At 31.4% G+C, this 17,681-nt stretch overlaps 2 protein-coding genes across 13 annotated transcripts in view; one reads left to right on the forward strand and one right to left on the reverse strand.

The window, feature by feature from the left end:
- Positions 1-13,758, reverse strand: part of LOC148613708 (uncharacterized) — a 63,395-nt gene extending 49,637 nt beyond the window's left edge. Inside the window, exon 1 of one of the 2 annotated variants that reach the window (XM_088587238.1) lies at positions 13,499-13,758. Coding sequence is in view for 1 of the 2 variants with exons in the window: in XM_088587235.1 (XP_088443361.1) it covers positions 10,653-10,692 (40 nt within the window). In the remaining variant the exon portion in view is untranslated. Of the gene's footprint in view, positions 1-10,652; positions 10,836-13,498 lie in introns of those variants that run through there. The other variant, XM_088587235.1, reaches the window with a different exon arrangement.
- Positions 1-17,681, forward strand: part of LOC148613709 (transcription initiation protein SPT3 homolog) — an 81,945-nt gene that overhangs the window by 39,356 nt on the left and 24,908 nt on the right. Inside the window, exon 1 of one of the 11 annotated variants that reach the window (XM_088587250.1) lies at positions 10,848-10,866. The exons of the other annotated variants lie outside the window; for them this stretch is intronic. Coding sequence (XP_088443376.1) covers positions 10,865-10,866 — 2 coding nt within the window. The 5' untranslated portion in view covers positions 10,848-10,864. Of the gene's footprint in view, positions 1-10,847; positions 10,867-17,681 lie in introns of those variants that run through there. 11 annotated transcript variants of the gene reach the window in all.

Genomic DNA, 17,681 nt, shown 5'->3' on the forward strand with positions numbered 1-17,681 from the left:
ATGGGCCATTGACCCATGTCTTTATTATTTTTGTACAAAAGAAAAATCATGCATCCCAATATTTTGGGGTCATTTTTTGCATTCTAGGGCCAATGGGCTGAGACCCCCCTCCCAAAGTGACTCCTACTTAGTTAACAGGACAGTTGAGAAGAAGATTGAATCTTTCTCTCATACCATATCTCAATTGTCAAATTAACTACATGTATATAATCTAACGGGGTTTTAGCCTAAAATTTTGGTTTGGTAGCCCACAGTTTATATTTTGGTAGGCAATATGTACATATATATATATAGTTCTTAACAATCAGAGTAGAAATTTTAGTAGCCCACAACAAATTTAAGTGAGCCCCTGCTAATTTTAAAACCCTAGGAGACCAACTGGATTTCCTGATCATCATCATTGCAGCCGTTATAAAACAGGTTATCATAAATAACATCACAACCCACCCAATTCTTAGAAATGGTTGTAAATTTCTTTTGTACTAAAGGGTATAAAGTAGGTGGATAATAGGTTGATGCCTTGATGGAGATGTTTTGTCAAGTATTGCGACTCAATTAGTGCACTCTTCCCATTACATATGTTACTGGTGCAGATTTATTAGTCTTTTGAGGTATAGTTAATTAACCCAAATGTTTATTATAGCATTACATATCTAAAAATAATGTTATTTGGTTCAAGTTGTACAGTAATATTTATGTGGTGTTTCTAATTCATTACTTTATCTAGAGTGACATGAAAGTCAATAAGTAGGTTAAGGTTCCACTAAAGTCAATATATTTTACAAAAATAAACAAAAGTGTAAACAACGTATTTTTTTAATAAATCTACAGCTTTCAAAATTCAGATTTAAAGACTGAAATTCAGACATTCCAGATCTTAAATGTATTATGCTCGGATAGCAGACATTGATTTCAATATAATAGTAGTAATTTCTTCAAATTTAGATAAATTATAATAGTGTCTGGTGTGGTCCAGCTAAATACCAACATCAATAATCATAAAATATTCAAGTTGTCATTAAAATCTGGTTTAAAATATTTATAATAAGTGCCTGCTTGCCCTGCACTAGATGTTTAGGTTACAGAATATGTGCACCTACAAACAAAAATGTGACCTGGTAAAGCTATAAATTTATTGAAAAATGTTATGTTTTTACTGATGTTAGCAAAATATGCTAGTATTAAGAAGGTAGACCTAGGGTAAGGGACACAACTCTTACAAATCACTGGAACATTTGTATTTAGCATTTTACATTAAAATCACTGGAACAGTTGTATTCAGCATTTTACATCAAAATCACTGGAACATTTGTATTCAGCATTTTACATCAAATTCACTGGAACATTTGTATTCAGTATTTTACATCAATCTTATGTAAGCATCTAAGTAACTTGGGTTGATTTTATTCTGCTTCAAATGAAAGCTTGAGAGGCTTTGGTGAAATTGATTATGATACAAACATATCACTGATTTCAAGAGTTATGTCCCTTACCCTAGGTCTACCACCTTAACATGTTATACAATGAACCATGTCTGTAAGTATATTACGGTATTAAGAAGTATTTAGCAAAGTTTCATTAGTCTTCAAGGCATCAAATACACATTAGTGAGATTGTGAATGAAAATAATTTGCTAGTAATGTCCTAGATTTTGACTTTAGCAGAACCTTAATTTATCGAAGGTCAATGTCATTGATAATTGTGGTATTTAATTGGGGACCATGAACTTCTAGTTTGAATACAACTGGTAATTACATGGTTTTAGTGTTTTTAAGAATCAACTTATCACACTTCCATTTGTATAGATATAAAAGTATGACACAATTTTGCTTTTCTGGAACATCTGTGACAAATGGATGAACCAAGGATTGTAGCTTGATTCTAGTGGTTTGGTAAATAATTAAAGGGAGAACTAAATAGTTATCAATTTCAAATTGTTCTAAAAATTTCTAAAAAAAAAATCTTTTTACTGTTTTACTCTTTAATGAGACAGTGAACCAGTCTGTCTTGTTAATGAGTTATTTCCCTTGGCATAAAATGTATAAGTACCTTGAAAAGAACTATCATTGAAAACACAATAGATTTGTTCCTTCCAATACATGGTAGACTAATGACCTTTTAAATTTGATCAACAAATTTATTAAGTACTTTCATTTTTACTCCAGGATGTACTTCATATTTTTCAAAGAACAAGAACATTTGTTATATAATAATGACCCTATTGTCATGAACTGTGATTTCTATTTACTTCTGTTATTTCATTTCTTAGAAATGTCCTATATAATGACCTTGCTTTGTAGTGCATCAAGTGCAGTTAATGTGACAGTGCCAGGCACAGCCAAGTGTCATGTTGTCACATGAACTTGTACAACAAGGCTTGATTGATTAATTGTTTGATCTGTGAGTAGTTTTTCATGCACCTGTAATTAACTCATGTAAACCGTGAATTTGTGTTTGCCATCATTTAGTAAACATGTAACCAACCATTGTACATTGCAATATCACACTCCTGTATGAACATTTTGTCAACTACACAAGCATATGCCAAAATGACTTTGTTTAGCTTGTTACTAGTATGGCTGATCTATTAATTTCAACAATTCCCCCCCCCCCCAAAAAAAAAAACAAAACAAAACAAAACAAAACAAAAAAAACCCACCTTATTTTTTGCAACTTGACATCTTTTTTTTTTAGCCCATTAGTTAGATCCCATCTCCAAGTCAGAACCTTTCTCAGCAGTGAAATCAAAGGAACCAAGATTCTAGCGGAGTCGCTAATAAAAAGTCAAATCCAGGGTTGATTAAAGGAAAGAGAAACTTTGACACGTTGAACAAATCAGTTTGCATGGTGCAGATGTATACACCGTAATGATCCAAAAATTCATGATGATGACCACAAAACTTATGTAGTGATGACTTCAATCTTGTAGCAACATAACCCATAAAAATTTAGTTCCAAAAATCTTACTTATAGGCCAGTATATATCGTAAGGGTTTAACATGTTAAAACCTGTCAAGCTCAACCCCTAAGTCCCCCTCCTCAAGGGATTTTTTTGGAAGTCTGGACATCATATTAAGATGTGCATTTAGGAATATTGGACTTCAAAGAGAGATAATACACTTTAAGTGCTTAACCACTATTTGGATTTTGTTGAAATTAGTCGAAGTAGTGATTTTGGTTGGTTTCTTATGGATTTTGACGAGGTTTTTTTTTTAATTCTCAAGGTTTTTGAAGATGTACTAGTCAAAAGTAGTGATTTAGGTGATGTGATTAATATTCATTATCATATACATGTATTTAAATTAAAATATTCTCTTCTTTGTATCTGCATTATAAGTGTTTGTTTAAAATATATCACATACCCTATATCACTCCTCTAGACTTGTATCATATACCCTATATCACACCCCTTGACCTATATCGCATACCCTATATTGCACACCTTTGCAGAACATACTTCAAGTTTAGTTATAATATAAGATATAATGACATGACGTGTCAAATCTGTATAAATCTGGCATCAACCCTCAACCTATATAACCTGGGGGGGCCAGTTGCCCTTGGAGTGATATAGGAGTATCAGGTTGATACGTCAAGTGATACAGATCATTTTGACGTGTAACATCGATTCAGTATATATCATATACTTAGATTAAAATATACCGTTTTTATATGTTTGTTTTAACCCTATATCATTTACTCTTTATTGTATACCCTATATCACACCCCTAGACCTATATCTCATACCCTATATCACACTCCTAGACCCTTCATTGCCATACTTAAAATAAAGTTAAAATATATGATATAATCAACATGACATGTCTAAATCTGTATCACATGGTATCGACCCTCGACTTATATCACCCAGTAGGCCTGTGGCCCCTAAGGAGGCAGACCTAGGTAAGGGACATAACTCATGAAATCAGTGACCTGTTCGTATCATATTCAATTTCACTGAGGCCTCTCAAGCTTTCGTTTGAACAGAATAAAATGAATCAAAGTTAATTAGATGCTTACATGAAAATGATGTGAAATGTTGAATACAAACGTTCCAATTATTTTTAGGAGTTGTGTCTCTTACCCTAGGTCTACCTCCTTAAGGTTGACATAGGAGGGTCAGGTTGATACAGCATGCGATACAGATTTTGACATGTAATATACAGTTTTTATCATGTTTATTTACCGAACTGATAAACTCTAGGCTATTATTGTGAAAATAACATACAGCAATATCCTGGTAAAAGACTGGATAGTTAGAAACCACCACAATGGTCCTGTCTTGGCTTTTCTGATGGAAACAGTTGGTTAAAACCATGTTTTATATATGCTGTTTTTGTAATCTAATACAAATGAACTTTTAATAGGAATGATTGAAAATTGAAAATATCTACTTACTGTAACTTCAGGTGATTTTTATTGGTTGAAAATTTAGCTAAGTTATCATTTGAAAAAATTCTTAATTTAAAATTTTACACCAAGCCAGGTTCTGAAGCATTCTCCAGACAAATATTTTAAGTAAAGACAGTGAGCCAGAAAAAAAAAACAAAAAACGTTTTCACCATTATAGAATACATGTTTTAGAATGTATAAGTTGCAAAAAATAAATATTCCCAAAATGGAATTTGCAAAAATAAACTGGTTTATGTACAGAATACATTGTGCATGAACTCAAATCAAATCATTTCATAGTCCATTTTTGAATGATGCAGACCTTTCAAACTTTCCTACATTTTGTGATATGTCATTATGAATAATATCCTATATGTAGGTCGTAATAAATATGGAAGATTTGTGGTTGGGCATTTTTTTATATTGTTAGATCTTGGTGATTTACTATAAGACGGTCAGTAGTTTACATATGCATGTGTTTCTATTCTCAGACATCATTTACATGAAAGTCGGGTATGCTGATAATAATGCGCCCTTTCTTAAATCACATGGTACTACTTAAGTATTGAACTTAAGAAACCCATAGTTTTATTAATATTTATGAATCAGTTACTCAGACAGCAAGGATAATGAATTATACCATATGTTAGACTAAAATATACCTTTTTTTTGAATATGCATTATAAGTGTTTGTTTAAACCATTTTTCATTTCTCCTCATTTATCACACCTATAATCCTATATTGCATACCCTATATCACACCCTTAGACCTATATCCCATACCCTATATCACACCCCAGGACCTACATTCCATACCCTATATCACGTCCCTAGACCTATATTGCATGCCATATATCATACACCTAGACTTATATTGCATACCCTATTCAAGCCCCTAGACCTATATTCCATACCCTATATCACACCCCTAGACCTATATTCCATACCCTATATCACACCCCTAGACCTATATTCCATACCCTATATCACGTCCCTAGACCTATATTGCATACCATATATCATACACCTAGACTTATATTGCATACCGTATTCACGCCCCTAGACCTATATCACATACACTATATCACTCCCCTTGAACTATATCACTTACCCTATATCATATCCTTAGACTTATATTGCATACCCTATATCACACCCCTAGACCTTTATCTCGTACCCTAAATCACATCCCTAGACCTATATAGCATACCATATATCACACCCCTTGACCTATATCACTTACCCTATATCACATCCCTAGACCTATATTGCATACCCTATATCACACCCCTAGACCTATATGGCATACCATATATCACAACCCTTGACCTATATCCCATACCCAAAATCACATCCCTAGACCTATATCGCATACCCTATATCACATCCCTAGACCTATATCCCATACCCTATATTGCACACCTTTGCGGAACATACTTCAAGTATAGTTAAAATATATGATATAGTGAACACAACATGTCAAAATCTGTTTTACATGCGGTGTCAACCCTTGACCTATATCACTCCGTGGGCTGGTGGCCCTTCTTGATATTGGAGACTCAGGTTGATACAGCATGTGTAATATTTTATACTCACACAAATTGATCGCTTTGAAATTTGTAACCAAGATTCTTTACTACAGAAGAAGTGCATTTTTATGTTAAATACCCCCACATCCAAAGCGGGGATATATTATGATAGGGGTGTCTGTCCGGCCTTTCTTCCTTTTTTCTGTTACATCTCTTATCCATTACTCCTCCTAAACCACTGAATGAAATTGTATGAAACTTTCACAGAATCTTTATTGCATGTTCCCATTGTGCACCTTTTATTTCATAATTTGATCTGAATTAATTTGGGGATTTCACATAGCAAAACATGGACTTGGTCATTTGTTAATATGGGGACATGGAGGATGTATCATATATCCAATTCTCCTCTTATACCACCTAATAGAATTGAAAGAAACTTCTACAGAATCTTTATGGCATGTTTTAATTGTACACCTCCTGTAATAGATTGTGATCAAATCAATTTGGGGGTTTTACATCGCAAAATACAGGGGGTAGTCATTTGTTAATATGGTGAATATTGTTCACAGTTTTTCTAGTTGTATCTGTAAATGTTTTTGTGCTATTACCCTGACAGTTCATTGATTTAAGGCTAAAATAACCATTTTTGTTTAAAAATGAGTATATTTTTGCTATTTTTTGGATCAATTTTAATGTGGATGGTTTTTAGTCTTTTGAAAAGATTTGTAATTATAAATGATTTTTTATGAATTATTCTCGATCTTACATTAGAAACAATGAATGCCTTTTGTCATATTTATTCTTTGAATATTACATCAAAGTTCATGATAAAGTAGATCGACCATGCCTTCAAAATATGTTTAAATTGTGCTAGTATTGTGTTTTTTTCCGACATGAACTCGCCTGGATATATTGCTGAAATATTTCTGCTCGGGCGTCGACAATCAATCAATTTATCTATGAAAATAATTTGTGCTGGAAATTCATGTTGAAAAATATATGTTTGTGAACATGTGATCAAATCCACCAATAACACTTCAGAACTCTAACAAATAGGCTTCTGGAACAGGGTTATGTTGCTACAAGATTGAAGTCATCACTACAGAAGTTTTATGGTCATCATCATGAACTCATGGATCGTTATGGTGTATCCATCAGCACCATGAAAACTGATGTATTCAACGGGTCATAGTTTTCCTTTCCTCGTTTGTCTACCCTGGACTTGACTTTTTATGAGCAACTTGGCGGGTGTTTCTAGAAAAGCAGAGGACGCTTACCCATCGGTGCACCTGGTCCATGCTCCCAGTTTTTAGTGGAGTCCGGGTTGCTCATTTACTTTTGTTACTTTGTATGTGGGATTTTAGTTGCTTTATGTTCTTTGTTGTGAATGTCTTTTTTCCATGTCTGGTCTTTGTCCCTGGATTACATTCTTTTGATTACCGCTATAACCTTGGTTCTCTTGATTACTCTTTCAGAAACACAGCAACACATGTCTAAGCCAAACCCTGAATTTTTATTAAATACCAGTCATTACCCAGACACTTTTTCAAAGCCTTTTATATAAAATATTTTGTATGGTAATGTATTTTGAACCTGTTTAAAGTGAATACCTGTTTAATTCAAACAAATATAAGAGATTCTGTTTAGACTTGTTTAAAAACAAATGTGATCTATCAATATGATATTTGATAACACTTGTTTACACATGTGGTTACATGTTGCATTGCAAAGAGATAACCTTATCCAAACATGCCAAATGCATGTCATTTTCATTTTCAATTTTAGACATTTCATAAACTATTACTAGATAATTAATGAGCAAGGGTTGAGAGACTGATTGGGGACATTTGTTCTTGGATGCCTGTCTCATTTGGTTGTGTCAGGGAATTCCAATATGGCGGCCATATTGAAATTTCAAAATAACTCAGAGGTTGTATCAAATTGGACCTGTTTGCCTTGAGGTCTCCACTCTGTTCAAATTTTAAATTTAAAAAAAAATGTTTTCTTTTTTACATGTATGACCCTTAATCATATTCCATATAAGTTGCAAATGTTAGTATAATCAGTAGAATTTTAGTTGGTATATTGTGAAAATGTTATGACCCTTCAATTTTTTTTTTAAATAGGTTAATGCATGTTGTACCATGATGTTTTGAAAGTTTGTATTTGCTGAAAATGATTGAGGAGAACCAATAGATATTAAATACTAGTCCATATACAATTCTGGCACTGCCTATGGTAAGATGATTCATGGTGTAGAAAAACCCACCGGACAAATGATGCTTTTATGGTCTACATATGCTATATTTTTATGTGACAATAGTCCATTCTGAATTTAGATCTGTAGTTTTCAGAAAACTACACTTTAACTTTCCACTAAAATCAACCAAATCAAACCAAATCAAGAACAGTAACTCTTGCAAAGTGTTAATTTCATGTACATTCTATGTAAATTTTATTTCGAAAGTGCAACAACCAAATGAAAAAACTAAGACTGGTTATTTGATCTATAACAGTTTCTGAACAAGAAATAAAACTGAGTTCTGTGGGTTTTTGTCATGCACGAATCAACTCCTGCCTGATTTTGATAAAGACTGCTACTTAATTACTCAAGTTAATGAGTTAAAAAATGATATAAGAATACTATGGAAATAAAAATTATTTGCTTGGGTATTTTATATGGACTTTTTCAAGTTTGTAGTACTTGCAAGGATCCAAATATTTTGAAAAGAGAAAGGAGGGTGTAGGGCATTGATGTATTAACAAAGTATTGTTTGAATTCGGAATTATTTTGGAATTAAGAAAATGACTAAAAATAAATTTGTAAAACTAACCCTTATTATTAAGGGGGTTAGTCATGCCGGCATGACTCACCTCCTTAGTAGGGTTAAATTTTATAAATAACTTTTTCACTTATTTTCTAAATCCAAAATAATTCGAAATTCAAATAATATCTGGTTTATTAAATGATATAGGGACTGTAAGATCAATAGAACTTCATTGTACTCTGGAATTTAAGAAAAAAAAATTCTTTCCTCTTTATTTCTTATCCATGAAAAAATTAATTTATGAATTTGTAAATATTTTCTGTAAATAATAGGATAGGCACCTACTGGTATTTAAAATGAAAAGCTGTCACTTTGATATATTTGACAAAAATGTAAAGAAAATTCATATTTTATAACAAATTCACTGAACCAATTTTTAAAAAAATATTAAGGATTATATTATATTTTACAAAAAGCATCTTAGTAAATAATTAACAAGTCACGATAGTATTAATTAATATAATATTATTACAAGTGAATAATATGACAGTATATAAGTAGATTATTTAAATGGAAATTTCTTTCTTATATTTTTCTTTGAAATATTGTATTAGTTTTTTTTCGTGGTTCATATAAAATATTTTAGTCTTCAAAACAATGAAAGCCATATTATTTAACATGTCAAGAATTTTGTTTAATGAATTTTGTTTTAATGAAATATTTTTCTATTGACCTATTTAAGCTACTCTATATTTGCACTGAATATAGTTATTGTGTTTACCTAACCATTTAATTTTTTTGTGATTGAAATATGTTTTTTATTCAAACAAATATATTTTATCTTTATTATTATTATTGTTATTATTTTGTCAGATATTGAAAATTGATTTTGATAATGCATGTAATATTTAAATCAAAACCAAAATTGGTTATCGAATATTTAACTTATAATTATTTACCCCCAAAAAATCTAATGCATTATTTTTCATTTTCTCGGAATTTAAGGCCAAAAATATGTTTGGTATTAAGACCTTCTATAATCTTACATTATTTTTGCTGTGTAAAATTTGTAATATAATAATGTTTTGTATATTGAGTCAATAAATTCATTAAATATTTATGGGCAAATATATAGTATATATACATCAATAAACAATTTTCTATACAATATATTTCTAACTGTATTTATGAATTTTATTATTGTTAATTTAGCTTGTTAGATATTTATGTTTTTATTTTTATTAATTTTTGTATTGATTTTTCATGGTTTCTGCGGTGTTGTTGTTTTTTTTTATACGAAACCAGCGTCTTTGAGAAACTATTATGTTGGTTAGCCACAATCTATAGAAATGTAATGGGACGCAACCAGAAAAAAATGTGGTTTCTTTTTTGAGCTTTTCTTGTGGGTATCATGAATTTTTAATAAAATGATCATTAAAAATTAAGTGAAATGATTTTATTTAATATCGCGGAAATACTTTTTCCCATATATGCTAACGTTGATTTAATTTATTTCAATATTTGAAATTTTTTTACAATTTGATAATGTGATTTTTTTTTATTCTTAAAAAAGCAGTAAAAGTGTCGTTTTTGTTTTTCAATTTCAAGATTGTTTAAAACATGCAAAAAAAAGGTGCATAGAATTTGTTAGCACTACAGAATAGACACATCAGATAGGTGTCAAAGAGCAATGCATGTACCAGTACATGCATTTGTAACCAAACATGGCTGACACACCAAAGCTAATGAGGTGTCCCTACATGTGCATGCATGAAAGAGAATGCTAATTTCTTGGTCAAATTTTTGACATAAGAGTTCTTTTTTAGTCACCTCTGATTTAATACACTATCTGTTTTCAAGCATGACAAGAGGTAATTTTTGAAAGAGGGAGGACTTTTGAAGGCATATAAACTGAGACTAAATCAGTAATTTTTATCCTACTGGACTAGATGAGGCCTACCTGTATCATCTGGGTCTAACAGTGACAAATCCTCCATCATTTTGACAACGATTTTAGTCTCTCCAAATTGCAATCTATATCCTGTTACGTAATAAACAGTATACTCCTTGTGTCAATCTTTAATTTTTTTTGGTAAAACTTGTAAATATTTTCTATTTGAATTTGTAAATTTATGCATTAACTTCTCCGGGTTCTAATGCATTGACAGCTACATGTAAGTACAAATTTCTGTTTTAGAATTCAAAAATAAAAATCCAGATGAAAATTTGCTTCCACTAATAACAAATAATTCACTAGTTTCTTCAGACTTGAAGTTATTTTTGATAATTTTAGATATATCCTCTAATAAAACTGATGTTTCCTTGTTTTTCTAAAAGAATTCACCATGAAATGTACTGATAATTTGCCACCACAAAACCTACAAGCTTGTCATGTATTACAATTCAGTGTCTGACCATCCCGCACAGATAATGCACTTTTCTCCCTTGTGAGATCATCCGTTTACTTTTTTTGGTCAAACAAAGATGGAGGATCATAAGAGTTCTCGCTTTAAGTCAGTATTTAAAAAATGTGGTCACCAATTTTCAATAGCTCTATATGCACACAGTTTCTTATGATTAATTTGAGAATTAAGCTCCACTATCAAACTAAGTTATTTGTTCATCAGTACAAGTGATGCAAACTGAATTCTTGTGGTTTTCCTGTTTCTCACTCTATGGTTAGCAAATATCCCGCCATTTTTTAAAAATCATTGCACCTAATGCCTCTAATTTTGTCTATCCTCAAAAAAAAACATATAGTATTTTGTGTATGAAAAACTGAAAATTGACCTTCATAAGGTGTATGTCCATGTATGAAAGAAATTAATTTGGGGTTCTGTGTGGGTAGTTGGTATTTTGTATGTTAACATGGTTGAGGAGTGTCCAGGTTTATTTTGTGGTTTTTGGTTGTTTAGTCAGTGGCCATTAGGTATTGGTATTTAACTGTTTATGACAATTTCTTATCATTTTCATTAAATTTTAACCTTGTTCAAGATGTGTATAAGCTACAATTAACATTTTGTTTAGTCATAACTGAACAAAGGGTTGAAATTTCCACAGAAAATTTTACTTTAGGTTTCTTAATATTACAGACAAAGAAAGTGTAAAAAATTGTTTTTGGTTAAAATTATTTTGTCATAAAATATGAATAAAAAAGACTTTAGAATGCATAAAATATCTTAATTAGTGTCTTGTTTTGGTGTTTTGACACTAAATGCGTCAAATTTAGACAATTAAAACATAGGGATAAATTAATTCAATAGTGCTGCCATTGTTTAAATTGTTTTTGTAGTAAGATGATTGATGAATAATTCAGATTGTTTACAATGGTTATGAAAATAGATATGCTTATGTAATAACCCATTCTGTGTTTTTTTTTAAGTTTCATTTGCTGATTCACTGTAACTTATTTAAGGGTCAACTAAGTTCAGGTTTTAATTTAATTAAAAATTGAGTTATTTCCCTTTGCATGAAGTTTAAAAAATTTGATAAAATGGCTGCATTTTGATTATTAAATTCAATATATTTTTAATTTTTGATGCGTATTTAGATTGAGGGATTCATTAAAATTGTGCTATAAAGAAGAGAACAGGAGCAATTTTTTGTTAAACAAATCGCCATCATAACTTATAATCTACAATTTTGCCATTTTAAGTCCTTAATAATACTGCTAAAAAACTGTATGTATATATGCACCGACATTCATTTTATAATGGAAGAGATTTCATATAAAACAGATAGGTGAAGCTATAATTTCAAATCAGAATGGGATTAATTTAAAAAAAAGAAACTTTTCCCTCAAAGTCTGCCTTGAGATGGGGCTTACTAAAATCTTTCATTTATTCTTATCCCAGAAAAAAAATCTTGCTGATTCAATTTCTCTCAATAGCCATAAAAAATAGGGGGAATCTGGTTATTTTTGTTATATCATGAATCTTAAAGGTGAGTTGAATTAAATTCACCTAAAAATTTGAAAATTGATGCTAATCATTGTTCTTATGTAAACAAAAATTAATACAGGCTTTTTTGACACATTTAAGGAGGTAGACCTAGGGTAAGGGAAATAACTCTTGAAATCAGTGATATGTTTGTATCATATTCAATTTCAACAATGCCTTTCAAGCTTTCCTTTGAAATAGAATGAAATCAGTCCCAGTTACTTTGATACTTATATGAGATTGATCTCAAATGCTGAATACAAACGTTTCAATGATTTGTGAGAGTCGTGTCTCTTACCCTAGGTCTACCTCCTTAAACTGCATTAAAGGATGTAGTAAATTGATATTTGAATTTCAGTCACCCATAGCTATATAATGATGATGACATTTGAAATCAGACATTACATGCTTATTTAGTATGATCTTCAGGGGAGATATTGTAAATGATTCAGGGCTTTTATTGACATTGTTGTAATAGATTTCTGTTATACATGTATATATACATATACACATACGCATGAAGACCAAATGAGAAAAAATGACGGAAAAATAGGATTTACTTCAAATGCACTCGCCTACATATGTTTTGGAGCTAAATTTCTTTGACATTTCAAAATATATGGAAGATATTGATTTATAAAGAGTTATCTTTGTGAAGTCACTGTATAGTGAATCAAGGTCTTATATATCAGGTTCCCAGCATTAAGTAATGATTTACAAATATACGGTAGAAATTGGCTATGCATTGTTTCTCTCTTTTATATTTACTCATTGATGTTTTATGAAAGCTAATTAATTGTAATTATAGCTGCAACTATGCATGATTTGTACAATTAAAAAAATGTATAAAATATTTCAATTCGCTTACCTGAATGTTCTCAAGTTTGATTAAGGTACATTGTCACATGCATGGTGACCAGCATGCATTGCTAAAGTACATGTATGCATCCTCAGCAACTACATGTTGTAGATATTATCTTAAAGCCAATTGGTAAATCCTTGGACTAAGTCTTCAAATCTGATGATCCATTCTGCAGATAGGAGACAATAGTTCTGTCAAAGTGTGGGCTGGGAAAATTATGTCAGTGAGTCGCTCCCAACACATTCAGTTAGAAACAATATTGATTGGCAGTGTGTTAGTAATTGCCTTGTAATTCAACAATTTCATAATTGATACACGTGCATTAATTTTTTTTTAAAAATAGTGCAAGGGCTATTTGTTCTAATGATAAAAAAGGGGAGGGGGGTGGTCATTATTTTTTTTGCCACTCCCAACACATTATTGATTGGCTATGAGTTAGTAATTGCCTTGTAATTTAAGAATTCCATAATTGATACATGTGCATTAATTTAAAAAAAAATAGTACAAGGGTTTTTTGTTGTTATGATAAAAATGGGGGGGGAGGGTCATAATTTTTTTTTGCCACTCCCAACACAGTATTGATTGGCTATGAGTTAGTAATTGCCTTGTAATTCAACAATATCATAATTGATACATGTGCATTGATTTTTTTTTAAATAGTGCAAGGACTATTTGTTCTAATGATAAAAAAGGGAGTGGTGGTCATTATTTTTTTTGCCACTCCTAACACAGTATTGATTGGCTATGAGTTAGTAAATGCCTTGTAATTCTGCAATGTCATGATTGATACATGTGCAATACAATTTGAAAAATAAATAAGTAGTTAGGACTATTTGTTCTTATAAGAAAAAAGGGGGGTGGTGTGGTTAGGATTTGTTGCCACTTCCAACTCATTCAATTAAATACAATATTAATTGGCCATATATGTTGAAGTGCCTTGTAATTCTGTAATTTTATAAATGATACATGTACATTACAAAAAAAGGAGCTAAGACTATTACTTCTTATGGAAAAATGGGATGGACATCATTTTTTGCCACTCCAGTTACATTCAATATTGATTGGAAATCAAGTGCATAACTTTCTTCAGTTGATAAAGCAAAACCTGTCTAAACTGACCCTTTAATAACCTGAAAACCTGCCTAAACTGACCACTGAAAAAATCGGAAAACCTGTCTCAACTGATCCCAGAATAATCTGAAAACCTTCCTAAACTGATCCCTGAATAATTAGAAACCTGTCTGAACTGACCCCTGAATAATCTGAAAACCTGTCTTAACTGATCCCTCAATAATTTGAAAACCTGTCTAAACAGATTTTTAATTAATCTGAAAACATTGCTAAACTGATCCCTGAATAATCTGAAAACCTGTCTTAATTGACCCCTGAATAATCTGAAAACCTGTCTAGATAGGTTTAACTGTATATTCAAAACAGATGAAAGAGCGGTAGGGCTGGGGTACACATTATTTTCATTCACTAGCTCTCATATTCAGTTAAAGCAAGTATTGATTGGAATTAATGCCTTATAACTATCGATTGAAGTGTAGAAGTGGAATCCATGTGTTTGTATGTATAATAGGGGACATCATTTAAATAGTCACCACTTAAAATATCTTCAGTAAGAAACACAACTAATTTGATATGGTGTGAATTGTTAAACCCCAAAACAAAGTTTAGGGAGTATATAAGAATCACCAGGTCTGTCCTTCTGTCTTTCAGTCTGTCAACCTGGCCGTCTGTCCATACTTCCATCCATCCGTCCGTCCATATATCCACATTTCTTGTAACCACAACTCCTCCTAAATCACTCCTAGAGATTTTGATGAAATTTTGGAAGAAGGTTTGGTATCATATGCATGAAGAAATATAATAGTGATTGGTGACTCATAAGGAAGATAACCCAATTTAAGGGTTATACATGTTAAAACTTTGTAAGCACAACTCCTCCTGAACTGCCCAAGGAATTTTGATGAAATTTTATAGAATGGTTGGATATTATATGTATATATGCGTGAAATAATAAAATTACTGTCAGAGGACTGCACAGGAAGATAATCCCTATCTCCTATGAATGGATTTCATTTTCATGTTCATTGAATTTATTCCTTCTGTTTAAGATTGCGATCCTGATCAGTTTGGAACTCAAATGGTGCATTTTATCAATGGGTGAACAGGGGTTTCAATTCAGTGAGCATTGCTCACATTTTTTCTAGTTATAACCCCCTCCCCCATTTAAAAAGTGGAGCTGTCTGTACGTCCGTCTCTCCCTAGTTTTAACCTGCAAATCATCTTATTCCGTTGAAAAGAATTTTATGAAACTGTCCCACATTTTTTATCATATGATGCCATTGTGTTCCTCATATTTTTTTTTTTTTTTGGGGGGGAGGGGGGGGGGTTTCTTATATGGTTTCTAGGGAGGGGTGCAGGTGGTTATATCAACCATTCGATCCTAGTTTAAATTTGTGGTCCTCTCATGGATACTTTCCTTTCATCATTCTCACACACACCAAAAAAAAAAAAACAAAACAAAAAAGGCTGAAGCACTGAATTTGTTTCCCTTTAAATTAAAGATAGTCTCTATAAAAACTGCAAGATCCCATTTCAAAGTAATAAATGAATGTGTGACTTGAACATATACATGTTTCTATCTAAAATAAGGAATATAACCATATTAGTTTCATTATGTAATCAAGTCTATACTTCATTTTGCTGTCGTCTCGGTAACAAACAGAAATGCTGCTACAATTATGTAAGATGAAAGTAAAGATATCTTTCTTTATTGTCTATGTTCTATATTGTCAGTGGTGAAGAATGTATCGCTAATGAAAACTAATGACTGTGTCATCCAAACACACATATAATTGTACAGTGAAACCTGTGTTAACAGGATCATGAATTATCCCAAACCTCTCTAAACCAGACACTTTTTAAAGTCCTTTTATATCTGCTTCAATGAATTTTTTTGACCTTGGAAAATTGAACACCTGTCTAAACCAAACATCTGTCTAAACCAAACACCTGTCTAAACTAAACATGTCTAAACTGAACACCTGTATAAACCAAACCAATTTTAAAGACAATAGTGGGTTTGATATAAACAAGTTCCACTGTATATTATATTTATTTCCAACCTACGATAGTTGGCATTTTCTATATTGTGATAGGCAAGGTGTATAAGGTCTTGATAAGTTGTCAAAAGGGGAAATAAAGTCCATTATTTTACATTCAGAGTAAAAAATGTATAAAACAAATAAAAAAGTTAACTTTAGAAGATAGAGTTGGTCTTTAACCTTGATTGACCCAACCATCATCAGATGAAAAGTCAATTATTGTCAAGGAGATGTATACTTTCTACTACACGTACTAGTGTTCAACAGGTATTTGAATCTATGACTAACAGAAAGTTCAGATACACTTGTTTATTATCTAGTTCACTGCCAAATGCAGATCATCAGGTACTGGTCAGTCAATCAAGGAAAGGCCAACTGTATCCCATGAAGTTTACCATTTTACTCACTGTAAAAGCATTGAATTAGTACTTTGCCTGGTTTCATGAAAATCTCAAATTGAGAGATTCCTCAAATCATTGAGTTTTCCTCAAATCTTCAATTTCAAGATATCTGATTGGTCAAAATTTCAGTTGAGGAAGACTTTGAGGAACATCTCAATTTCATATTTTTTATGAAACTGAGCCCTGATCAAACAGTACAATTTTTAATGGGCATGTACCCTAAGGGATGGCAGTAGAGATTGAGACTGCAATCTGTATTGTAGATTTAAGAAAAAAAGAGAGATATGATAACATTTACATAATATATCCATAAAGTGTAAATATGACAGATGTATTTTTTTTAGATATTACATAATTTGTGAAAATGTTAAACAACTTTGATGACAGAAAAAAGGTATCTCAATGTTTCTAGTATTCTGATTGTTCTTCAATATGCATAGCTTAATTTTCTCATTTACATATTTTGTTTTTAAAATTACAGTAAATATGGTATAACATCTTGACAATTCATCGACTATAAGTACATTAGTCTTTATCTAAAAATGTTGAAATGGGTCCATGTACAATACCTTTCAAAAGAAAAAAAGTCCTGCAAATTTTCCTTGCATTTTCATTGTCTTTTTCTTTGTTTGCATAAAACTATTTTACCTCAAACTTGCCTCTGTAATCTTACTT

The sequence above is a fragment of the Perna viridis genome, chromosome 6, assembly GCF_037379345.1.
Source record: "Perna viridis isolate PV_CMFRI_1.1 ecotype Kerala chromosome 6, ASM3737934v1, whole genome shotgun sequence".
Lineage (NCBI taxonomy): Eukaryota > Metazoa > Mollusca > Bivalvia > Mytilida > Mytilidae > Perna > Perna viridis.